A 26,589-nucleotide genomic window follows, 5' to 3' on the forward strand; every position below is an offset into this window, starting at 1 on the left:
TTGGTGGTGTGTTGGTTGGTGGTGGGGGGTGGGGGAGGAGGTGGGGGGAGGAGGAGGAGGAGGAGGAGAGTGCTGCTGCTGCTCTATTGGGGGGAGAGAGGTATAGGGGAGGGGGAGGGGGGGAGGGGTGCTGCTGCTGCTGGGGGGGGGGGAGGGAGGGAAGGGTGCTGCTCTATGAGGGGGGGGGGGGGGAAGTGGGGGGGGAGGGAGGAGAAGGAGGAGAGGTGAGGGTGCTGCTCTATTGGGGGGGTGGGGGGGGGGGAAAGAGGGGAGGGAGGGGGGGGAGGGAGGGGAAGGGTGAGGGTAGGGTGCTGCTCTATTGGGTGGGGGGGGGGAAGAGGGAGGGGAGGGGGAGGGAGGGAAGGGTTAGGGTGCTGCTCTATTGGGTGGGGGGGGAAGGGGAGGAGAGGGAGGGGGAGGGAAAGGGAGGGAGGGAGAGGGGGGGGGAGGGGAGGGGAGGGGAAGGGTGAGGGTGCTGCTCTATTGGGGGGGGGGGGGGGGGGGGGGGGTTGTCAGACTGACCCACAGTGTGCCGGTGCCACTAGCATAGGAGGCGCAGCAGCCCGAGACCCAGGGCAGTCACCGTCGCAGGGCTTGGACATTACCTGCCTGGGTAAACGCTTGATGTTCTACCCTATTATGTTTCTCATAAATTTAATAAACTTTTATCAAGTTTTGTTTTAACCTCCGATGCTCGAAAAATAATCTGTTTGTCGAACCTCTCCTTGCATCTAACACTATCTAATTCAGACAACAACCAGAGCTCTTCTGCCCTCCAGCATACACTAACATAGTGAAGATGAAGATGACCATGGTCTCACCACAAGCATTGATGAGAAACTTACGTAGCATTGCATCAAAGCAATGTTGCTCACAATCTAAAATCAAATCAATGCATTTCTTGGGTGACTCGTATTGGCACAAGATTTAACTGATTGAATACAACTAATAACTTGAAATAAAAGAAAATGGTTCCACGTTTTACTCCCTCAGGCCAAAGGTATCTGAACAAACTTTGCAATAATGTACTCAGTAAAATCTGGCAGTGAGGCAGGTGAGGTGATATCAGGGCAGGTGACCAGATGCCATGAGAAGTATTAGAGTAGATTACAGAACCGCCAAGACTGGGCAGCTGCCAGCAACACTGCCATGGCAGTCACTGCAGCCTGTGGTTGCTCAGAACAGGAAGACTGCGCGGATGACTGGCCTGTAGGTAGCATTAACAATGACTGTTATCACTCTGTCCCCTCCTTAACATGAGCCTAATTCTTACTTTGATCCTATTACCCTTCCTGTCATAAACATGAATCATCTGAACCAGCCCACCCCAAAGCTTGACTCAAACTTTATTGCAAGTGGTTACAAGATGCTGTGAACTTTCTCAGATCTGCATCCCTGGCGACATCTTACTTTCAAACAGTGCTCTCCTAGATCCAGCTCCTCTACACGTATCAAGACCCCTCAGGTTCTGATATGTTTCATTCAAGTCGTCAAGGTATCTAGCATAGCCCACCATGTTAGCTAGACCCTTTTCCCAGCATTTGTCGCATAGCTATCTAAACCCTACCCATATATTTGTACAAAATGCATTTTAAAAGTCGTAACTGTATCCATTTCTATAGCTTCCTCTGGCAGCTCATTTCAGATACAGATTACCCTCAGAGTGAAAATGTTGGCCCAGGTTCCTCTTAAATCTCTTCCCTTTCACATTAAGCCGATGCCTTCTAGTTTTACAATCCTCCACCCAGAATTCTGAATGTTCTAATTGAATGAAATCCTTCCTATAGCTGGGTGAAACTGCACACAGTTCTCCAAGTATATTCTCACCAACAATTGCAGCAGCTACATCACAATGTCCCAACTTTAGTACTCAAAACTCTTGCCAAAGATTGCAAATGTGCAATACCATTACATTTGGTGTCAATTGAAACTTTACCGGTGATGTTAACTACAATATCATCGTCACACTACCTCTATCCCACTATTCCGGCCGAGCTTACCCTCGCTCCGTCAGAATTGCTCATAGGACCCACGGCCGGGTCCCTCCCCGAGAGCCGGCCCCACGCAACACGAGCCGCCTTTCCGAGATGCTCATCATGCCGTTCCGAGACGTTGAGAAGCCCGTACTGTACAGGCTGCTCCTGCACACTCTGCACTTCCTCGACCTTGTCTTCCGTTCGGACACGCCCTGGCAGTCCTTGTTACCACCTGACGGCAGGAGTGGTCCTCAGTGGAGGCCGCTCTATAAGGGAGTCCTCTCCCTTTACATCGGGTTCACGGACTCACCAGCCACTTCTGCGACGAGGAAGAGACCTTGGACGAGACTACCACAGGTGGGGGGGGGGGGGGGGGGGGGGGGGGGGGGGGGGGGGGGGGGGGGGGGCCATTGCGCTTCATGAGCTGATGGCACCATGGACTGATGGGACAGTTTCTGCACAGTACAACTATCAACTAACAACATTGTGACCATCAAGTAACCATGAGCTAACTGGCCTGTAATATTGAGCAGCTGGTGACTTGCAGAGCAGGCAGCCCAAACACGGAGTGCAGTCCCAAACAGCACAACCTCATCTCACTCATGGATAGTGTCTGACCACTTGCAGCTTTCTCTGCATCTGTAAAATAACAACCATACCTTCAGACATTTTTTAGATAATCAGAGTAGTTTAATTAGTTACATGACAACCAAACCATCACAGGCCCTTGGCATCACCGATAATGCTGTCAAATAGTTAAAAAAAAAATACCAGACCCATGAGTGTAGCAGTCGCCCTCTGCCACTGTATGTGGACGTGCTGGGAGCAGTCTGTACTGGAACGTGCCGCTCAGTTGCACCATTAACAATTTACAGCTTTCAAACAGTCATTCAACAGCAATTTAAAAAACCTGCAGTTATTTACAGAATTAAATGCCATTGCAGCAACTATTTGAAAGCAGGGCATTGGTCTTGCCCAGCAACAAAGGCAACCATTAAGCAGCCATTGCAACCTTGCACACAACTCGTCTAGTTCTGCCTGGGTTCCTCTGCTGACGCACCACTGCATGAGAGGAGTGTGAAGGAGCTAGTCATCGACTGTAATGTTGCGGAACAGGTAGGACATGGACTCTCCATTGTGGATACGGCGGATGGCTTCCGACAGGATCATGCTGACATCAACAGTTTTGATCTTGGGGCACTGCAGCTTCTGAACTTCATGAGGAATAGTATTTGTTACCACCACCTGGAGGGGGAAAGGAGAAGGTAAATCATCTCTCAGGACCACTCAGAAAGCTCTCAAGCCAAGAAGCGCTGCCACTAAGAACAACAGGTTAACATTCGGGCAGAGCCTTCTGAAATAGAAATGTGATGATGAACAAGGATAAGGGAACAAACAACACCAGTGTGTGAGGCTCCCGCAACAAGAGGAACTGCCAGTAACAAGCTCAATCCTAAAACCTCACTTTAGGTCATGCATCTCTGATCAAAGTGTTAGAATCATTTCACTGATTCTATGACCAAGGTGTCTCCCCCCCCCACCCCCCCCCCCCCCCCCCCCCCCTCTCCCCCCACCCCACCCTTCCCCCCCTTCCCCCACCCCACCCCCCCCCCCCCCCCCCCCCCCCCCACTCCCCCCCAACCCACCCCCCCCACCCCCACAGTGCCCCCCCCCCAGTTCCCACCTCCCAGTCCAGTTAGTCCCCCCACTGCGGTGCCCCCCCTCCCCCAACTAGGATCTCTCTCCCCGCACCCCACCAGGGTGACACAGTGGCGCAGTGGTAGATATGCTGCCCCACAGCATGGGAGACCCAGGTTCGATCCCGCCTACGGGTGCTGTCTGTACGGAGTTTGTATGTTCTCCCAGTGACCTGCGTGGGTTTTCTCGATCTTCGGTTTCCTCTCACACTCCAGAGACGTGCAGATAAGTAGGTAAACTGGCTTGGTAAATGTAAAAATTGTCCCTAGTGTGTGTAGGACAGTGTTAATGCTCAGAGATCACTGGTCGGTGCGGACCCAGTGGGCCAAAGGGCCCGTTTCCGCACTGTATCTCTAAAACACACCACCCACCCTCCCACACCAAGGTCTCTCTCCCTCCCCCCCCACACCAAGGTCTCTCTTGCCCCCACCCTCCTTCACCATTTTCCTTGAGCAGATGAGCATAATGTGGGTAGAGGGTTAGAGGGGATGGAGAGGTGGGTGTGGACGAGTGTTGAATGTGCTGCAGGGACAAGACGGATTTACAGAACGACGTGAATCATTTCATAGGCTAGCACATGGCCTCATGTTCTAACCAGTCTCATCTCCGGTAATAACAAGAATACCTCATTAATGGCTGACTCCTCTATCAAACAGGGGGCATCTGCAGAGAGAAGGCCATGTGTGGCCATGACATAGATCTTGTATGCACCTCGCTCCTTCAGTATCTCAGCAGCTGCCACAAAGCCATCAACGTCATCAATAATATCGTCCTGTGGGTAGAATCACGTGAAATCAGCACAGCTCGTTCCCCGCTCTCACTACAAGACAGGTATTTTAAATGTTTAAGCATTCATTCCCCAATTAATTGCACCCAAAGGGTGAACTCTGCACCAAGTTGTCCCCTATTACAATGCTGGAGATGGAGAAAGGGGCCATGGAAGAGAAAATCCATCAAGTGATGGTTCAGCTGTGAACAGAGACACTTCCAGTGGTCAACGATCCCGTACTACAAACTCAACACCTACTTAAAACACACTTTGATAACCAGGGTTAATTGCTTTAAAGTTAAAAGAGTTCTTTGCAACAAATTAATTCTGAGAGTATAACTGGAGAAATGTCAGCGGATTGTAAACATGCGTCAAGTTGCTGCACGGAAGCTGGTGCAATTCCTTCCTTACCACGATGATGGCTATTCTTCCACCAACATCTCCAACCACAGTGATAGGCGGCTTCTCCTTGGGCATCATCACTGTGCAATGGAAAGAGACCTATTACTTCAATCAGGAATTCTGCATATTTTGAAACAAGACCACACATCAGTTTGGTCGTATCTCTGAGTGAAACAAAAGGCACATTTCACACAGACAGCCTCTTGTGGACCAAACTATTGTGAAGAGGTTGCAGAAGAATAGAGATGTAGTGGGGTTAATCACCACTGGGACACATCAACTGGACAGTACTGGCCTTTGGCTCGAGTCATCCATGCTGACCAAAGTACCACAGCCCTTTTTAGCTCTCCTAATTCATCGTGTTTAGGTCGTTCCTGCTTTCCTCAATTGTTTGCAGTAAACACCGGTCATGGAGAGGAAGAGATGCAAATGAATGGAGAAGGTTGTTGATCTCATGTCCCAGTGGGCTGCCTGTTGTAACATGTGCATTTCCTTCAGCTCCAGCATCACCAGAGTGCTGCACACTGCATGCAATAACTCAGATTCAAAATCCAACACCACCCAATGCATTGATGATGCACAAACGCTGGAGGCTTCCTTCCACTCTGGTAACAAGGGCTTGAGTTGCAGCTGCCAACACAGTCAATGCTTCTCTGGCACCAATGTAAGAAGGTTGTTTCAATTTCCCCAAAGCTCTCACCACCTTAAGACACCAAGCATTGGCCACCCAGCATCAGTCAGGGACTGCTCCAGTGTTTGCTGCGCGGGGCATTCACATGGTCACGCTTCATTATAGCAAATCCCAGCGGGACTGGTTCGCTCTGGCATTGGAACAATGACTTCAGAAACTGTGCGGCACCACAGGGGCTCCAGAACTGGGCCACCCTCTGCTACTTGCCCACCCCCTCCCAAAGCTCAATACCCAAAAGTGTCCTCAACTTTAAGACACTTGCATTAATTTTCATTTGCCCATGGTGAAGTCACAGCTGGCACCTGTGGAGGTGAAATGGTTCAGGCCTGCACAGTGTGTCTGAAACATGCAATACATGAACAACCACAGCACCAGGAAAGCAGAGCAGTATGTGCGTAAAAGACCACAGGTCAGATAAAGCGTGTCTTGCTGCACTGTGGGGTAGACAATAGACATCAGACATTGCTACACTGTGGGGTAGACATCAGACTACACTGTGTGGTATAGACATTAGACATTGCTACACTAGGTAGGCCTCCAGCTGTGGTAGACATCAACATGCCCTGTCGCTGCTACACTGTCTTACAAACAGCCTTCATCCCTCAGTCAGAGGTACACCACACAAACAGGCCCTTCGACCCATCACATCCATGCCAACCACCTTACCCCTCTGTACTAATCTCATTTGTGCAGTTTAGATCCATGTCCCTCTAAACCGTGCCCCTTTAAGCATCCATCTTGCCACCTCTTAAAGTGGTTTGATCAGGTGGTTTTTGGCGGCATGGTGGCGCAGCAGTAGAGTTGCTGCCTTACAGCAATTGCAGCGCCGGAGACTTGGCTCCGTTACAGAATCTGTACGTTCTCCCCGGGACCGTGTTGGTTTACTCCGAGATCTTCAGTTTCCTCCCACGCTCCAAAGACATACAGGTTTGTAGTTTAATTGGATTGGTGCAAGTGTAAATTGTCCATAATGTGCGCAGGATAGTGTTAGATAGTGATAGTTGAAACAGGGCTTGCTGTCTCTCCCTTCGGGGGAATGCGACTTTTTTGTCGTATTCCCCTTCTCTGCCTCCGTCTGCGCTGTGGCCTAATGGCGGAGCTGGCGACCTCGAGGCTCAGGAGGCAGAGCCCGCCAGGACTCGCCCTGAGCTCGCTCCCATGAGGACGGTCCGGCTCGGGGCTGGAACAGTGCTTCCGTGAGGGCGGCCAGCACGAGGGAGGAACGGTGCTCCCGTCGGAGTGGCCGAGCTCGGGGAGGAGCGGCGCCCAAGTCGGGGCAGCCCAGCCCGAGGGAGGAGCGGCGCCCATGTCGGGGCGGCCTGGCGTGAGGCTGAGAACGGTACTTACGCGAGGGGGATCCGGCTCGGGGCTGGAACGGTGGCCCGGTGGCTGGGACGGCGTTCTGGTGGCGGTGACCTGAATCCGGGGTTCGGCCGCGAGCCAGTGGCTGCGTCAGCAGGACTGGTGGGCCGTGGGACTGTTTTTAACATCGCCCGGTGGGGTATCGCCTCAGCACAGAGGGAGACAAGGAGGGAAGAGACTGCAGACCTAAGACTTTTGTCTCCATCACAGTGAGGATGTGCTAGGTGGACTCACTGTGGTGGATGTTAATATGTGTTTATTGTTGTTTTTTTATTGTATTGTATGTATGACTGCAGGCACGAAATTTTGTTCAGACTTCGGTCTGAATGACAATAAAGGAAATCTGTAATCTGTAATGTGCGGGGATGGCTGGTCGGCGTGCTGAAGGGCCTGATTCCATCATGTCTCCTGCTGGTGGATTCCAGATATCAACCATTCTCTGTCAAATCTCTCCCCTCAAATCCCCTTTCAAACTCCTCCCTCTCACCTTAAACACTCCGTCTTGTTTTTTTGTTTAAGGAACTGCAGATGCTGGAAAATCAAAGGTAGACAGAAATGCTGGAGAAACTCAGCTGGTGAGGGAGCATCTATAGAGCGAAGTAAATAGGCGACATCAGTAGTCGGTCACCTCCATCGCAAGTAACAGACTACTGACCGACATCTACTATAAACCCACTGACTCCCATGGCTATCTGGACTACACTTCTTCCCACCCTGCTTCCTGTAAGGACTCCATCCCCTACTCCCAATTCCTCTGTCTAGGCTGCATCTGCACCCAGGATGAGGTGTTCCAAACCAGGGCATCAGAGATGTCCTCACGCTTTAGGGAACGGGGTTCCCCATTTCAACTATAGATGAGGCTCTCACCATGGTCTCTTCTATATCCCGTAACACTGCTCTCTCTCCCCATCTCCCCCCCCCCCCCCCACTCGTAACAAGAACAGAGTCCCCATTGTCCTCACCTTCCACCCAACCAGCCGTCACATACAACAAATAATCCTCCAACAGGATCCCACCACTGGCCACATCTTCCCATCTCCTCCCCTTCCAGCTTTCCGCAGAGACCGCTCCCTCCGTAACTCCCTGGTGAATTCGTCCCTTCCCACCCAAACCACCCCCTCTCCTGGAACTTTCCCTTGCAACCACAGGAAATGCTACACTTGTCGTTTTACCTCCCCCCTTGACTCCATTCAAAGACCCAAGCAGTCTTTCCAGGTGCGGCAGAGGTTCACCTGCACCTCCTCCAACCTCATATATTGCATCCGCTGCTCTAGATGTCAGCTGCTCTACATCGGTGAGACCAAGCGTAGGCTTGGCGATCGCTTCGCCAAACACCTCCACTCGGTTCGCAATAACCAACCTGATCGCCTGGTGGCTCAGCACTTCAACTCCCCCTCCCATTCCGAATCCGACCTTTATGGCCTGGGCCTCCTCCATGGCCAGAGTGAGGCCCACCGTAAATTGGAGGAGCAGCACCTCGTATTTCGCTTGGGCAGTTTATACCCCAGCGGTATGAACATTGACTTTCCAATTTCAAGTAGCCCTTGCTTTCTCCTTCTTTCCTCTCCACGTCCCAGCTGTCCCACAGCCCACTGTCTCTGCCTCTTCCTTTCTTCATCCCGCCTCCCCCGCATCAGTCTGAAGAAGGGTCTCGACCTGAAGCTCCATAGATGCTGTCTCACCCACTGAGTTAATCCAGCATTGTCTACACTCTTGTTTTTGATTGACTATCTGCTCCTCCCCAGCTCTCACAATCTTATACGGACAATATGTGTTTACACATTAAGGGGGAAATATCCTAGAAAATTATCAACGTTAACCGCACATGGGCCCACAAATGAGAATTAAATAAAAATTCAGTATTTATTATTTTTCACATGAATTTATGCAGATTTTTATTGTGTTTCCCAGATGTTTGAGTAATGATTTGTGGTGAATGTTTATAATGCAGGGGATGCTTGCCCCTCAGCCCCAGGGAACACGAGCCCACCTCCCCATAAATAAAGTGCTCCAATCCAAGCATCAACCAGGTGAATCTCCTCTGTACCCACATCACACAAGCACATCCTTTATATGGAGCAGTGACCACAACTGCACACAGTACCCAGTGTGGGCAAACACACCACTTGTAAAGTTGCATATAACATCACGACTTTTATATCCTCTGCCAACGTTACGCCAAGTGCCTCCTTTATCATCTTCTCTCCGTGTTGCTACCTTCAGGGAGATATGGACTTGAATGTCAAGGTCCTTCGGTTCAACATTTCTTTCTTCCCTACCATTTACACATCCTACCCGTTAGACTTTGCAAAGTTCATCAGCTCGCACTTGGAGACTAAACTGCATCTCAATGCATTGCTCAACCTCCCCTATGATCTGCAGTCTCAGACAACCTTCCTCACAATCCCCACTAGCAGCAACTAGTGTTGTGTACTGCCCCATTGGGAACCCTAACCCTAATGCATGGCACACTGCACCAGTGTTGGCACTGACATTACTCACGGCTGCTACCGTCACACCTGGCTGATGGTTCCCTGGCTGTGCCACACAGAGAGGCTCAGTGTGGCACAGGAGGGCACTGGTCAGAGGCTCACCTCTGCTGCCACTGGGCCTCCACCAGCACCTCAATCATCTTGAGGTTTCCATATTTACATCTGTATAAAAATTGCAAACCTAAATTTGTAAAATGTGACAGTAAAACACAGCCACATGGTTAGACATCCCTGGCCAACGTGACTGTGCATGGAGCAGGCAGGTGGTTGAACAGGAATAGGAAAAGTTATGTAGCCCAGATGTGGGGTTAAAACTCTTGCTAGAATCAATGCAGCAACAGTGAACAAAAAGTACAAAATATACAAATCTCAACCAGTATTGAGCTGAGTGTACAATTAGTACAGGGACCCATTCACCCTCCCACACTGCCAGCACTTGGAACCAGTTCCCACACCTGCCACCCTCCCACATCACCAAGGCAGCAATTCTGACATCTTCTCGTCTCTCCAAATCTTTTTGTGTATTCATTCTTATATATTTACAAGGTGCCAATTTTGCTGTAATAGGGTGGTTTTTGGGGAAATTCACTATTTGCCTGCTGTGACACTCCACCCATGGTCCTTCCATACATTGAGAGCAAGAGAGGTTCTGCTTCATTCAGTCCCAGGCTGACACTCAAGCCCCTGCGGGATTATTTTCCATTCACACATGCAGTTTACAAGCCGCAACCACAAACAGCCTTGAGTATCCCAGAATCCGGCCCGCCATCAGTAAAAGGGAAAAATTATACTCTCGTACTTGGAAGCTCAATACCAGGAAACGGAATTCGCAGCCTATGTACAGCTAAAAGCATAAAATTTACAAAGGCAGAATAAATTAATAAAACAGAACAAGGTACATTACAATATAACCCAAGGACTACATACGATGAGTGTTGCTTCTACATCTGCCCCGCCTGGAATGAGAGTGACGTCACACCCCACAGCACTGGGCAGCCTCAAGCAAGCAACCTGACAGGTGTTTGCTGCAGGACTGTCACCTTCACCTGGCCAGGTGCACCATGACTGGTGAAGGTGAAGGCAACAACCACCAATGGCAGCTGCCAGCATCATCGCAACAACAAACCGGATCCAGGGCTACGGACGCTCTCAAAACTGTACAACTTATGTAGAATCATAGAAACATAGAAAATAGGTGCAGGAGGAAGCCTGCACCACCATTCATTGTGATCATGGCTGATCATCCACAATCAGTAACCCGTGCCTTCCTTCTCCCATATCCCTTGATTCCGCTAGCCTCTAGAGCTCCACCCAACTCTTTTAAATACATCCAGTGAATTGGCTTCTACTGCCCTCTGTGGCTGGGAATTCCACAAATTCAAAACTCTCTGGGTGAAAACATTTTTTCTCATCTCAGTTTTAAATGGCCTCCCCTTTATTCTTAGACTCTGGCCCCTGGTTCTGGACTCCCCCAACATTGGGAAACATTTTTCCTGCATCTAGCTTGTCCAGTCCCTTGATACATTTCTATAAGATCCCCTTTCATCCGTCTAAATTCCAGTGAATATAAGCCCAGTCTTTCCAATCTTTACTCATACGACAGTCCCGCCATCCCGGGGATTAACCTCGTGAACCTACGCTACACTGTCTCAATAGCAATAATGTTCTTCCTCAAATTAGGAGACCAAAACTGCACACAATACTCCAGGTGTGGTCTCAGCAAGGCCCTGTACAACTGTAGAAGGACCTATACTCACATCCTCTTGTTATAAAGGCCAACATGCCATTAGCTTTCTTCATTGCCTGTTGCACCTGCATGTTTACTTTCAGTGTCTGGTGTACAAGGTCTTGTTGCACTTCCCTTTTTCCTAATGACACCATTGAGATAATAATCTGCCTACATGTTCTTGCCGCCAAAGTGGATAACCTCACATTTATTTACATTATACTGCACCTGCCCACTCACTCAACCTGTCCAAGCCACCCTGCAACCTCCTAGCATCCTCTTCGCAGTTCACACTGCCACCTAGCTTTGTGTCATCTTCAAATTTGCTAGTGTTACTTTTAATAGTTGCGGCCCCAGCACCGAGCCTTGTGACACTCCACTCGCCACTGCCTGCCATTCTGACAAGGGCCAGTTTATTCCTTCTCTTTGTTTCCTTTCTGCCAACCATTTCTCTATCCATGTCAATATCCTACCCCCAATACCATGTGCTCTAATTTTGCCAACTAATCTCTCAGGCTGCTCTAAGAATCCATCTTGGAGGCACTCTACAAACTCCCTTTTTTGGGGCCAGAACCAACCTGATTCTCCTATAACTACAGTGGCATGACCTTTGTTACATGCCAATTTGAACTCCTGCTACACCTTGCACCCTATATCCAGGCTACTGTTTGGGGCCTGTAGATAACTCCCATTAGTGTCTTCTTACCTTTACAATTCCTCAATTCTATCCACAGCGACTCTACATCGTCAGTCCCTGTCACACCTTGCAAGGGACTGAATTTCATCCCTCACCAACAGAGCTACCCCACCTCCTCTGCCCACCTGCTTGTCCTTTCTATAGGACGTATAACCATGAGTATTCAGTCCCTTGTCCTGATTATCCTGCAGCCATGTCTCTGTAATCCCCACAATGTCATATCTACCAATCTCTAACTGAGCCTCAAGCACTTATACTTTGAGCATTCATATATAATACTTTTAATCCATTACTCACCTCACCATTCACATCGATTCCTATTTCACTTGGCCATAGTCTCCCACAGGAGAATTGTGGAGAATTGTTGTATTCTCCACAATGTAACTGTTGAGTGAAGGCTGTGAGACTCAATGGGGTTAGTCTGTGACACAGTGCTGTGTTCATAGCGTAGCGATTGTACTCGGTGTTTAGGTCACAGTGAAAGGAAACGGAAGAAAGGAGAATGTAGACGATAGGGAACAATGGCGCTGGAGAAACATGAGAAAGGCAGGTTGTGACTGAGTGAGGGTGTACTCGAGGCAGGTGATGCATTTGTCAGCTGGACTGCTGTGTATTGACAGCGAGAAGGAACTTGCTTTCAAAGCATGCAAGTAATGGCGCATTCAGGAAAACATTAGTCAGGGTTAGAAAGAGGGCAAAACTGCACACAACACAGGATAATACTGTCAAGGACAAGTGGGCTGGAACCAACGTGACGAGTGATGGGAGCACAGATCCAAGCTACAGGAGTTGCGGTGCTGGCTCGAATGGCCAACTCCTACACCTATTGTCTATTGACAACACAGCAGCTTTGGGCTGGTGTTTGTCCAGCAGTGACTATTTGTGCTTGTTTTCTATCTGCAGTTACACAACACATTCACTAGTTGCCGAAGGAACAGAATGTAGCAATGGCAACAGCCTGCCGATATGGTGCATCACTGAACTGACCGCAGGCTGGACATCACTCGCCATTGCTTCCAACCTGTTTACGCCCTTCTCTTGAAGTAGAGTATCTGCAATCTGCAGCTGTATATTCCTTACATGGCAACTCCAGACCAGAATGTATCATGGTGTTCTTGACAGCCGGAGGAGAGTGTCGCCCATCCACCATATCGTACTCTGCATACTGAGCCTCTCCGTGGATCACTGCCAGTCCCAGCCGCAGTCTCTCTGCGTACGACTGTGCTCTGAAAGGGGTACGTTGACAGGATTAGCATCATTGTTGATGTAATCAAAAGCACACAAACTATATCATGAGAGCAACTGCCTCAAGAGTGAACTTCCAGGCACACTGGCAGGTACTGGACTTACCGAATAGTGAAAGGCCTGGATAGAGTGGACGTGGAGAGGATGTTCCCACTAGTGGGAGAGTCTGGGACTAGAGGTCATGGCCTCAGAATTAAAGAATTTAAGAAGATGGAGGAATAATGTATTTTGGCAGAGGGTGGTGAATCTGTGGAATTATTTGTCACAGACAGTTTGGAGGCCAGAAATAGATATATTCTTGATTAGTACAGGTGTCAGGGGTTATGGGGGGGGAGGGAGGCAGGAGAATGGGGTTAGGAGGGAGAGATAGATCAGTCATTATGAATGGCGGAGCAGACTTGATGGGCCGAATGGCCTAATCCTGCTCCCATCACTGATGACGTTATGGACAGACATCTATCATATAACTTATCTTATTATACTTGTCTGATCTTGAATGTTTACTCGTGGGTTTGCTTGCTTGCACTTTTTCTTTCATTCACATCTCCTCGAAAACCCGACGCAGTAACGGCGACATTTTTACATATTCCGGTAGAGATTTACCTCATGATTTCAAAAATCCCTCATCTGAAAATTTGTTTCATTATTTCCAGAGTTGTTTTTACTAAAATTGTTCACCAATCTGACATCTTTTTAAATCTAACGTGCTGAAGCAAGCTGGTGACGTCACAATGCCTTTGCTCGTCGCGGCAAGCTGCGCAGAATTTTCAACGCGCTGCCTGCTGGGCACTATTTTCCAGGAGTGACGTCACCACTCTCCCCCAAACCCCCCCCCCCCCCCCCCCCCCCCCCCCCCCCCCCCCCCAGGTTCAGGTTCTTCAAAATACGCAGAATGAACGAGCAAGTGGGCTCTGTTCAGCAGATCCCGACGGCATCCGGAGGCGCTTCCGAGACTTTTCGAGCGCTTCCGAGGTCGACGCACGCTCGCCTTGACTCGGTTTTCCCAAGAGTTTTTTTACTAGAGTAGGGCCCTGTACTAGAGCTCTCTCTCTCTCTCTCTTTCTCCGGGCTCTGCTTTTCACAGCACCCTCACTCGCCCAGCTCCCCCTCCTTCTCCCTCTCCTCTCTCCCCCTCTCTACCCCACTCCTCTCTCTAACTCCCCCCCTCTGCCGCCCCTCCCCACAGCCCCTCTCCACTCCCTCCTCTCTAACCCTCTCTCCTCTCTAACCCCCCCCCCCCCCCCTCCGTGTGTGTGGGGGGGGTGGTTAGTGTGTGTGTGATGCCGCAGGCCCCCCCCCCCCCCCCCCCCCGCAACCGCACGTTGAGGGGACCAGACCCAACATAGAGGGGACGGGACACAACGTTCCCCCTTGGTCTAGTGACTCATAAAACGTTAGCTTTGCAAGGGCAGTCTTGATAATGCCTCTGCACCACCCTTCCCCTACAGCTCCTACACCTGTGCCAGCACTGGCAAGTGCAATGCAAATCCTACGCTGGAGGTTCAGCAAGAGAATTTAGAGTCCAATCGTTGCCTATAGAAGTGTGGTGATCAGCAAACTGGAATGGGAGATAAGAGGATGACATGTGTGGAGGAGAATTAAAGAATGAGCCAAGTCCACCCTTGGATTAGCACCCTCACACCATTCATTCATTCATTCATCTATCCATCCATTCCATCCTCCTTACCTCTTGGCCGCTGCGGGTGACTTTGCAACAATGATTGCATTCCTGTAGTCCTGAATCTGTAAAAGAGATTGAAGGTAGAGAATACATGGGTCAGGAGTGTCTGGAGAGAGAGGAGGACATGGCTGAAAGTGGGTGAAGGGAACAGAGATACACAGACATAACATAGCCACACCTCCCCAAATCTGCTACCGTTCAGCTACTTTTCCCACCCAAATGGTGGCGAATGTCCAGAATGAGCTGCCAAAGGAGTTGGTGGATGCAGATACTATCACAACATGTAAAATACATTTGGATAGAAAAATAAATACAGGCCTAATATGGGCAAATGGGATTAGTAGAATTGGATGAGATTTATCCCAGGAAGAAGCTATGGGAAACGAGATAGCTGGGAAATGTAGAAACAAGGAACTGCAGATGCTGGCTAATACACAAACAGACACAAAGTGCTGGAGTAACTCAGTAGGTCAGGTAACTTCCCTGGAGAACATTGATAGGTGATAGAAAACATAGAAAATAGGTGCAGGAGGAGGCCATTCGGCCCTTCGAGCCAGCACCGCTGACGTTTCAGGTCAGAGTCTGAAGAAGGGTCTTGGCCTGTAACATCACCTATCCGTGTGCTCCAAAGATGTTACCTGATGGTTTTGTAACCAGCACTTTGTGTAGTTAAGAGGGAGCTGGAGTTCTGACAGAGATTTCTGCATCACAAGTGAGGTACCAGAGGAATGGAGAATAGAGTAGAATTAGGCTGTTGGGCCCAAGGAGCCTACTCCGCCATTCAATCATGGCTGATCCCTGCCTGCTAATCCCATTTTCCTGCCTTCTTCCCATAACCCTGGATACCCGTTCTAATCAAGAATTTCTCTATCTCTGCCGTAAAAATATCCACTGACTTGGCCTCCACAGCCTTCTGTGGCAAATAATTTCAAAGATTCACTACCCTCTGACTAAAACCAAATAAGTGTAGGCCAGTGAGCCTTGTGTCGGGGGCAGGGACATTAATGGGGAAACGATATATGTGCGTTTGGAAAGGCGAGGGGTGATCAAGAATCAGTGTGGCTTTGGGCAGGGGAGCGGAAATCCTGCCTCAGTAATTTGATTGGCTTATAAAACACTCTAACTAATCTGAAAATATAGCAACACATTGTGTCTGTGGCCAGATAGAGTCATAGAGTGATACAGTGTGGAAACAGGCCCTTCAGTCCAACTTGCCCACACTGGCCAACATGTCCCAGCTACACTAGTCCCACCTGCCTGTGCTTGGTCCATATCCCTCCAAACCCATCCTATCCATGTATCCATCTAACTGCTTTTAAACATTGGGATAATCCCAGCCTCACCTACCTCCTCTGGCAGCTTGTTCCATACACCCACCACCCTTTGTGTGAAAAGGTTACCCCTCAGATTCCTACTAAATCTTTTCCCCTTAAACCTATGTCCCCTGGTCCTCGATTCACCTGTTCTGGGCAAGAGACTCTATTCCTGCGCATCTATTCCTCTCATGACCTTATACACCTCTATATGATCACCCCTCATCTTCCAGCGCTCCAGGGAATAGAGTACCAGCCTACTCAACCTCTCCCTATAGCTCACACCCTCTAGTCCTGGCAACATCCTCGTACATCTTCGCTGTACCCTTTCCAGCTTGGCAACATCTTTCCTATAACATGGTGCCCAGAACTGAACACAATACTCTAAATGCGGTCTCAGCAAGGTCACACAACTGCAACATGACCTCCCAACTTCTATACTCTGACTGATGCAGGCCAATGTACCAAAAGCCTTTTTGACCACCCGATCTCCCTGCGACACCACCGTCAAGGAATCATACACCTGCACTCCTAGATTCCCCAGAGCCCTGCCATTCACTATGTGCTCCGCTGCTCCAATTCCTCAGCCCACCCGGCCACAAACTCACCTCATCCTGAATGTATTGCAGTAGAAATGGTGATGCCCGAAGATTGTCGACAGGAATGTTGAAGAAACCTTGGATCTCTTTCTGATGAAGGTCCATTGTGATAATATGGGTCAGTCCTGGAAACACAACATACAGTTTTTACTGTGGTGACAGAGACACTGCACAACGTTATTGCTCTCTTGGGCTGCAGTGTCAACTGTAGAGCTCCAGAACGCCCTTATATCTGGCCCCAAACAGTCTTCCCTTTGGCCCAATAGCTGCTCACCTGCTTTGGCCAACATGCATGCAAGTAATTTGCAAACGATGGAGCCCCTCTTCCTCATTTTACATTGCTTGCTGTAGGGAAAGTAGGGAATCACCCCAATGATGTTCCGGGCACACGACGTCTTGCACGCGTAGGCCATGATCAGTAACTCCATCACGGCTGTGTTAACATCACTGCAAAACAGAAATCCATTATCCAGCTCCAAGTATCACCAAAGCATCACTGATTTCAGCAAGACCACAATTAAGAACAAGTTGCAAAGGGTTCAGGTCCAGGGTTAGTAAGTCGAGCAGCCTGGGAGAAAACACAGGACATTGAATCCTGAGAGCCATGGGCATTAAATAAGATTAGGCGTTTAGACAAGACCTTTACAGATTCTTGATGATGGGTGAGCCACTGTGCCTGCACCATGCTTGATGATGGGTGAGCCACTGTGCCTGCACCATGCTTGATGATGGGTGAGCCACTGTGCCTGCACCATGCTCGAGACTCCTGTTGTGCAGCAAGTGTCCACAGCAGAGGCCCAAGAGACACTGGAGCAGAGGATCATAGGTTCCAGAAGCTGACCCCTTCCCCTCCCCTCCACCCTTCTCCACCAGAGCCTGGGGTCATGTAGAATCAGAATGGTCACAGCAAAGTTGCTCTTGGGCCACCGTGTCCACTCCAGCTCTCTACCCTGGACCTCTCTGTAGCCTTGCACATATTTCTTTCAACTCCCTCAAAGGTCACAACAGAACGTCAACTCTGCAGAACCCAACACATGCCCCACAAATTCCCTTCATTTAAAACAGTGCCCTCAAGCTCAATCCCTTCACTGACTGGAACACATCTACTCTGTCCAGACTCCCTCCATATTTTATACACTTCTATTGATGTCCATCAGCCTGTTGACAGTGAAGAATCCCAGCCTTGCCGATTTATCCTTGTAACCATTGTCCGTTAGCCAGAGACTACGCACCTAAAGCTTTCCTGGACCCTCTCCAATGCCTCCACATCCTTCCTATAACACTGCAACCAGAATTGAACACAACACCAGCTAACTGGACCTTATTTTGAAGAAAAAGTTTAGTACGATTTCCCTGCTCTCAGCCTCTGTTGATAAAACCCAGAATTGTGCATGTGTCAACATGCCAGTCTCACTGGGATGTGCACCAGGCCCCTCGCCCCCCGTGACCCTCGCCCCCTCACTCCCGTGACCCTTGCCCCCCGCGACCCTCGCCCCCTCACTCCCGTGACCCTTGCCCCCCGCGACCCTCTTTACAACAGAATTAAGTAAGTTTATTGGCCAAGTATTCACATACAAGGAATTTGCCTTGGTGCACCGCCCACAAGTAACAACATGACATAGTGACATTTACGAATGACTCAGAAAACAGTAAACATTAATAATAATAAAACATTAATGATAAAACACCATTGATCAAGCATGCGAGCCAACAAAATACCAGATCAAAGGGAGTGAATAGAGTGATAATGAGAGTGATAACTTGCCCAAACTGGCCAACACGCCCCAGCTACACGAGTCCCACCTGCCCACGTTTGCTCCATATCCCTCCAAAATTCTTCATTCTCCCTGCCACTTGCCCATTCCACCAGCCTGTTCATATTCTGCTGAAATCTCTCACCACCCGCATGAAAACCACAGTCCACCACATCCCGCTAGCCTGTTTCTCAGCCAGCTTCCTATCCATGCTAGGCCTTTCATTTATGCCATGTGTTTCAAGCCAGCAGATAAGCCTATTACATGGCACCTTGTCAAAAGTCTTGTGGAACTGCATATACACTTCACTGACTGTATATCCTCATCAAAACATTCTAGCAAATTGGTTGAATAAAATTTACCCTTAAATCCTCGCTGACGTTTTAATTTATTTATTTTACTGCAGAAGATTATTAATCTTGTCTCGGTTCAATGTTTCTAAAAGCTTTCCCTCACAGAGGTTGAATGGGTTGGCCTCTGACGTTTGGCTTTGGTTCATTTCCAGGTTTGAACAGGGTAACTATCTCCATTCTCCAGCCTCTGGTACATTTCAAGGAACTACCATTTGCTACCTCTTCCATTCCTTATCATCTTTCAAACCGTGTCTCTCTCTATCCTCACAACTCTCAGCACTGTGGGAGCACCTTCACCCGAAGGACTGCAGCGGTTCATCACTCATTACTATCACCTCAACCTTTAGGGAACGGCAACTTTGGTGGGTAGTACAAGGTGAACAGGAAACATTTCCCTTGAAGGCCTGGAGAAGAGGGATTTACAGCCTTGAACAGAAGTGAGGAAGAACTGATTGGTCCAGCGAGTGCTGGAACCCAAACTCATTGCTTGTGAAGGTTGTGGACACAGATGATCGATGATTGCAAGAGGAAACTGGCCTTTGGAATAGAGTGGAAAAAACAGTATTCTATAGAGATGATGTGGAATGGTCTCCTTCTATGTTATTATATTTCTATCATGCAACAATTACATGTGGGATATTACACAGCAGAATCTTCTACAGAAGCTTATAATTCCAAATCACAACAGCCCGCTTGCTTCAGATATGCAGGTTACAGCCATTAGGCATTCAGGGCTTGCTCCACTAACAGACTGCATAGTCCAACCATCCTGTACCACAGTGCACAAAGTAATTATAACATCACTCATCCCAGGCCCCTGGCTGCAGCTCAGTAAACCATTCCTCCAGTAGGAGAGGCTATTGACAATACAACCTACTTCTTAACGACAGGAAACCAAAGGAAGCAAGTGAGCTGTGATAAGGAGGAGGGAGACAATGGGAGAGAGCAAGGAATGCTGAGGGGTGAAGAAGCAGAGACTGCATCCCTATCTACCCGCAGCAATTTCAGCAAAACCTGCAGCATATCTTATGGAATTGCATGACAGGAAAAGGCCAGTCAGCTGCTCTCTCTCCTTCCACAGGCTGCTAATCACATTGCAAGCGAAGATACTATGATTGCAAGTGCCTACCCACTTTCCTACAAAAGCCCCAATTGTTTACTTTCCCACTGACTACAGGTAAAAATATTATTTTCTTGCATTTGATGTTACTTCTCTTCCAGGATTCTCAATACTTTTGCCAGACTGCTCAGATTTACAATCATCACAATGGTCACATCAGAGGAAGAGCTTGTGACACACGAGACCAGATGCTGGAATCTGGGGCAGTGGGGAGAACTCTGTGCAGGGAAGTAAATAGCTGACATGTTGAGCCGAGATCCTTCATCAGGGGCAGTAGCCAGCCTAGAGGGTGAGAGGAGAGGGGTGGAACAAGTGCTAGAAAGCAATAGGTGGATACAGGTGAGGAAGAGACAGGCTATTTTGCATGTGGAATCCATACCAGCTCAATGCAAGAACAACAGGCAGTGAAGAAAGGTAATGGCATGTTGGCCTTCATAACAAGAGGATTTGAGTATAGGAGAAAAGAGGTCCTTCTGCAGCTGTACAGGGCCCTGGTGAGACCACACCTGGAGTATTGTGTGCAGTTTTGGTCTCCTAATTTGAGGAAGAACATTATTGCTATTGAGGCAGTGCAGCGTAGGTTCACGAGGTTAATCCCCGAGATGGCGGAACTGTCATATGAGGAAAGATTGAAAAGACTGGGCTTGTATTCACTGGAATTTAGGATGAGAAACATAAAATTATAGGACTGGACAAGCTAGATGCAGAAAAATGTTTCACAATGTTGGGGGAGTCCAGAACCAGGGACCATAGTCTAAGAATAATGGGGAGGCCATTTAAAACTGAGATGAGAAAAATCTTTTTCACCCAGAGAGTTGTGAATTTGTGGAATTCACTGCCACAGAAGGCAGTGGAGGCCAATTCACTGGATGAATTTAAAAGAGTTAGATAGAGCTCTAGGGACTAGTAGAATCAAGGGATATGGGGAGAAGGCAGGCACGGGTTACTGATTGTGGATGATCAGCCATGATCACAATGAATGGCGGTGCTGGCTCAAAGGGCCAAATGGCCTCCTCCTGCACCTATTTTCCATGTTTCTATGTATGGCCCACATCCCATCTCCACATGGCCCACCCACAGCACAATGCCCACAACCCGTCTCGGCATTTTTCTTGGCTTTTTTTTGGATCCACTCACCGCGAGATGGTTTGAATGATAAAAATATCCTGGCCACGAACGGATTCTTTTATTTCCACTCTTGTTTCTGTGAGACACAATGAAAAAAATCAGATGCCAAGATTGTTCTAATACTGGAGCTAAACACTGTCGCACCAGAGATAGAACAGAATAGTACAGAGCAGGAATAGGCACTTTGGCCCACCAGGTCTGATGATGGTAACACTTTTAGAGAAGAATGTCAGGATCTATCCTGGGGCAACACAGTGGCAGCCTTGCAGTGCCAGAGATCCAGGCTCGATCCTGACTACCGGTGCTGTCTGTACAGAGTTTGCATGTTCTCTCTTTGGCCACCGAGTGCTCTGGTTTCCTCCAACATTCCAAAGACATGCAAGTTTGTAGGTTCACTGCCTGCTGTAAATTGCTCTTAGTGTGTGGAATGCAAAATCCCAGGGCCTGGTGGTCTGCATCCCGGGGCCTGGTGGTCTGCAGGCCTGCATCCCAGAGGCCGGTGGTCTGCATCCCAGGGCCAGGTGGTCTGCATCCCAGGGCCTGCAGGTCTGCATCCCAGGGCCTGGTGGTCTGCATCCCAGGGCCTGCATCCCAGAGGCCGGTGGTCTGCATCCCAGGGCCAGGTGGTCTGCATCCCAGGGCCAGGTGGTCTGCAGGTCTGTATCCCAGGGCCAGGTGGTCTGCATCCCAGGGGCCTGGTGGTCTGCATCCCAGGGCCTGGTGGCCTGCAGGTCTGCATCCCAGGGCCTGCAGGTCTGCATCCCAGGGCCTGCAGGTCTGCATCCCAGGGCCTGCAGGTCTGCATCCCAGGGCCTGGTGGTCTGCATCCCAGGGGCCTGGTGGTCTGCATCCCAGGGCCAGGTGGTCTGCAGGTCTGCATCCCAGGGCCTGGTGGTCTGCATCCCAGGGCCTGGTGGTCTGCATCCCAGGGCCTGGTGGTCTGCAGGTCTGCATCCCAGGGCCAGGTGGTGCATCCCTGCATCCCAGGGCCAGGTGGTCTGCAGGTCTGTATCCCAGGGCCTGGTGGTCTGCATCCCAGGGGCCTGGTGGTCTGCATCCCAGGGGCCTGGTGGTCTGTATCCCAGGGGCCTGGTGGTCTGCATCCCAGGGGCCTGGTGGTCTGCATCCCAGGGGCCTGGTGGTCTGCATCCCAGGGGCCTGGTGGTCTGCATCCCAGGGGCCTGGTGGTCTGCATCCCAGGGGCCTGGTGGTCTGCATCCCAGGGGCCTGGTGGTCTGCATCCCAGGGGCCTGGTGGTCTGCATCCCAGGGGCCTGGTGGTCTGCATCCCAGGGGCCTGGTGGTCTGCATCCCAGGGGCCTGGTGGTCTGCATCCCAGGGTACTTAAGGAAGTGGCTCTAGAAATCGTGGACGCATTGGTGATCATTTTCCAATGTTCTATAAATTCAGGATTCCTGTGGAATAGAGGGTAGCTAATGTTATCCCTCTTTTTAAGAAAGGCGGGAGAGAGAAAACAGGGAATTATAGACCAGTTAACCTGACATCGGTGGTGGGGAAGATGCTGGTCAATTATAAAAGATGAAATAGTGGCCCAGTTTGACAGAAGTAACAGGATCGGTCCAAGTCAGCATGGATTTACAAAGGGGAAATCATGCATGACTAATCTTCCGGAATTTTTTTGAGGATGATGGGCAAGGGAGAGCCAGTAGATGTAGTGTACCTGGACTTTCAGAAAGCATTTGATAAGGTCACCACATAGGAGATTAGTGGGCAAAATTAGGGCACATGGCATTGGGGGTAGAGTGCTGACATGGATAGAAAATTGGTTGGCAGACAGGAAACAAAGAGTAGGGATTAACGGGTCCCTTTCAGAATGGCAGGCAGTGACTAGTGGGGTACCGCAAGGCTCGGTACTGGGACCGCAGCTACTTACAATATACATCAAGGATTTAGATGAAGGGATTCAAAGTAACATTAGCAAATTTGCAGATGACACAAAGCTGGGTGGCAGTGTGAACTTTGAGGAGGATACTATGAGAATGCAGGGTGACTTGGACAGGTTGGGTGATGCAGTTTAATGTGGATAATTGTGAGGTTATCCACTTTGGTAGCAAAACAGGAAGGCAGATTATTATCTAAATTGTGTCAAATTGGGAAAAGGGGAAGTACAACGGGATCTGGGGGTCCTTGTTCATCAGCCACTGAAAGGAAGCATGCAGGTACAGCAGGCAGTGAAGAAAGCAAATGGCATGTTGGCCATAACAAGAGAAGTTGATTATAGGAGCAAAGAGGTCCTTCTGCAGTTGTATAGGGCCCCAGCGAGACCACACCTGGAGTATTGTGTGCAGTTTTGGCCCCCTAATTTGAGGAAGGACATTCTTGCTATTGAGGGAGTGCAGCTTATGTTTACAAGGTTAATTCCCGGGATGGCGGGACTGTCATATGCTGAGAGAATGGGGTGGCTGGGCTTGTACACTCTGGAATTTAGAAGGATGAGAGGGAATCTTATTGAAACACATAAAATTGTTAAGGATTTGGACACGCGAGAGGCAGGAAACATGTTCCTGATGTTCGGGAATCCAGAACTAGGGGCCACAGTTTAAGAATAAGGGGTAAGCCATTTAGACCAGAGATGAGGAAACACTTTTAATAAAGGGTTGTGAGTCTGTGGAATTCTCTGCCTCAGAGGGCGGTGGAGGCCAGTTCTCTGGATACTTTCAAGAGAGCTAGATAGGATTCGAGCCCCAGAAATTAGTTTTAGTAATGTAATGGTCACCTCTGATAAACTGTGAGGACTGGAGTCCACCTTCAGAGGACATGTATATATGGCTTCACCCATACGTTCCTGCCCTAGAACAGTAGTTTTACCGAATACTGCGATGGGCCCACTCTGCAATGTACACCAGGCATGAATGGCGGAGCTGGCTCAGGCCGAATGGCCTACTCCTGCAACTATTGTCTATATGAATCAGCATATTACTGTAACTTACCACGGTTTGGTTCCTGATAAACCACAGCTTTACCAAGTTCAACGCCAAGACGCCTGCAGAAATAAGGACAAGATTGTTAAAAGCATTGGAAAGATAGTCTGTGATACAGTCTGACTGTAACCACAATTATACAGTCAGAGCAATAAAGCACAAACATAGGCCCTTTGGCCCAACCTGGCCATGTCAACCTAGGTGCCCCATCTAACACTAATGCCTATGTTTGCCCCATATCCCTCCAACTCCCCTGGCACATCTCCAACACTCTATGTGGAAAGACTCTTGAACTCACCTTATCTATTCCCCTCATAATCCCACACCTCTCAACATCACCCTTGGCCTCCTGCACTCCAAAGGATAAAGTCCTAGCCTGCTCAACCGCTCTCTCTGGCTCAGGCCCTTAAGCCCAGTTAACATCCTCTGAAATCTTCGCTGCACTCTTTCTAGCATAACATCCTTCCTGTAGTGGGGCGACCAAACCTGAACGTGATACTCCAAATTTCAATACTGATGAAAGCCGCCTTCACCATCCTATCCATCTGAGACGCCACTTTGAAGAAACTATGTACCTGCACTCCTACATCCCTCTGCTCTGTAACACTCCCCAAAGCTCTTCCATTCACAATGAAGGTCCTTACACAAGTCATGGCCTGGGACCCAAGGGAAACTTGAGCATTTGTAATAAAGAGAAGCAGACAATTCCAGAGCCAAGGCCAAGCAGTTCCTGAGTACTGGATAATTCCAGATAATGACGACATTAACTCAAGCAGGTATCAGTGAATGGAGCAGAGCAGTACAGCACAGCAACAGGCTCTTCGGCCCACAGAGTGTGCAAATACAATGGCAAGTTTAACTGATCTCCTCTCCCTGCACCTGATCCATATCCCTCAATTCCCTACAACATCCATGTGCCTATTTTAAAGTCTGTTAAGAATACGGGGTAGGCCATTTAGGACTGAGATGAGGAAAAATATTTTCACCCAGAGAGTTGTGAATCTGTTGAATTGTCTGCAACAAACGCCAGTGGAGGCCAATTCACGGCTAACGGAATCAAGGGATATGGGGAGAAAGCAGGAAAGGGGTACTGATTTTTGATGATCAGCCATGATCATATTGAATGGCGGTGCTGGCTCGAAGGGCTAAATGGCCTACTCCTGCACCTTTTGTCTATGTTTCTATGTTACGTGCACTGTTGTATCTGCCTCCACCACCACCCGCAGCTGTGCGTTTCAGGCACCTAGCACTCTAGAAAAAAAAAAAACTTAACTTGCACATCTCCTTTAAACTTTCCCTGTCACCTTAAACCTATAAGGGGGAGAGATGATGTCCGTTATTGCCAATTGTCTCCTATAACCAAGTAACGGACTATCATTCTATAAGTAGTAGAAACAAATGCCTGCATTTGCTGGCAAATACACAGAAGGAAACAAAGTACCGGAGTAACTCAGCAGGAGTGGCATTGCCAGCCCAGTCTGGAAGTGGCAGGGAGACTGCCTACTATGGTAAATGCCTACTATGTTCTGTGTGCTGAAGCAAAGCAAGAATTTCATTGTCCTATACAGGGACACATGGCAATAAACTCACTTGAACTTGAGACAGTTTCTAGGTTAATTGGCCTCTGTAAATGAGGGTAGTATATGGATGAGAAAGTGGAACATGGAACCAGCGTGAACTCGGTGGGATGAACAGCCCGTTTCTATGCTGCATCTTTAAATAAAACTAAACGTCCAAGTCATCTATATATAAATAATAATAATACATTTTATTTGTTTGGGCACCTTTCAGACATCTCAAGGACACCTTACATAGATTAACAGGAATATAAACATATAATCAGAGTAAAATAAATAATAAAGACATCACAGAGACACAAACTAAAAACAGAATTCAGTTCAAAAACAGAAAATCAAAAACACAATGTGAAGAGAGAGCAGCAGCAGCCAAAGCGCGCCAGCGTCCACTCTCCCTTCACGGCAGCCATCTTGGACATAGACTAACAGGATTACGCAGAGACAGAAAATCATCCCCCCACAATGGTTGCCACTGTGGGGGAAGGCACAATGTCAAGTCCCCAACCCCAAGTTCACCCCAAAGTCAGGCCTGCCACCGCAGTTGCCTCTACGGAGGCCAGATGTTCCTGGCTGTTCTCACCGGGTGGTCTTGCCCCGGCGTCAGGAGAGTCCTCTCAGCGGCTGGGCCACCTGGAACGGCCGCTTCCAAGCTGTAGACCGCGGCTTCCGGAGCTGACAAGGCCGCGCCAGTTTGGAGCTCCCAGGCTCCCGATGTTGAAATCGGCGCCGCCCGCTCCGCTCTGCAGACCCGCAGCCCGGAGGTGTTGCTCTCGGCGGTCCAGCGCGGCGACCCAGGCAAGGCATCGCCTGCTCCGCTCCACGATAGCGCTCCAGCGCTGTGCCGCCACCGAGGCCGAGGTGCTGGGCGATCCCTGCCAGGAAACGGCGCTCCAAGCCCGCTGGCAGGCCGCGAGGACGGGTCGGCGGGCAGCCCCGAGAAAAATCTGCCTCACCGACCAGGTAGGGACCTAGAAATAAAATTGCCCCCTACCACCCACATTAAAAAGTCAATTTCTCCAAACGGACGAGACAGGACTAACTAAAAATCGTTTTAAAAAGCGAGTT

General features: G+C 49.3%; 1 protein-coding gene across 2 annotated transcripts in view; it reads right to left on the minus strand.

The window, feature by feature from the left end:
- Positions 1-2,644: 2,644 nt before the first annotated feature.
- LOC129708488 (phosphoribosyl pyrophosphate synthase-associated protein 1) overlaps positions 2,645-26,589 on the minus strand; it is a 31,833-nt gene continuing 7,888 nt past the window's right edge. Inside the window, exons 4-13 of one of the 2 annotated variants that reach the window (XM_055654312.1) lie at positions 23,957-24,009; positions 21,016-21,082; positions 16,926-17,098; positions 16,661-16,776; positions 14,746-14,801; positions 12,894-13,039; positions 10,190-10,234; positions 4,855-4,925; positions 4,300-4,446; positions 2,645-3,221 (exon numbers count right to left, since the gene is read on the minus strand). In XM_055654312.1, coding sequence (XP_055510287.1) covers positions 3,063-3,221; positions 4,300-4,446; positions 4,855-4,925; positions 10,190-10,234; positions 12,894-13,039; positions 14,746-14,801; positions 16,661-16,776; positions 16,926-17,098; positions 21,016-21,082; positions 23,957-24,009 — 1,033 coding nt within the window. In that variant the 3' untranslated portion in view covers positions 2,645-3,062. The remainder of the gene's footprint in view (positions 3,222-4,299; positions 4,447-4,854; positions 4,926-10,189; positions 10,235-12,893; positions 13,040-14,745; positions 14,802-16,660; positions 16,777-16,925; positions 17,099-21,015; positions 21,083-23,956; positions 24,010-26,589) is intronic. The other variant, XM_055654313.1, reaches the window with a different exon arrangement.

This window comes from Leucoraja erinacea, chromosome 23 (assembly GCF_028641065.1).
Source record: "Leucoraja erinacea ecotype New England chromosome 23, Leri_hhj_1, whole genome shotgun sequence".
NCBI lineage: Eukaryota > Metazoa > Chordata > Chondrichthyes > Rajiformes > Rajidae > Leucoraja > Leucoraja erinaceus.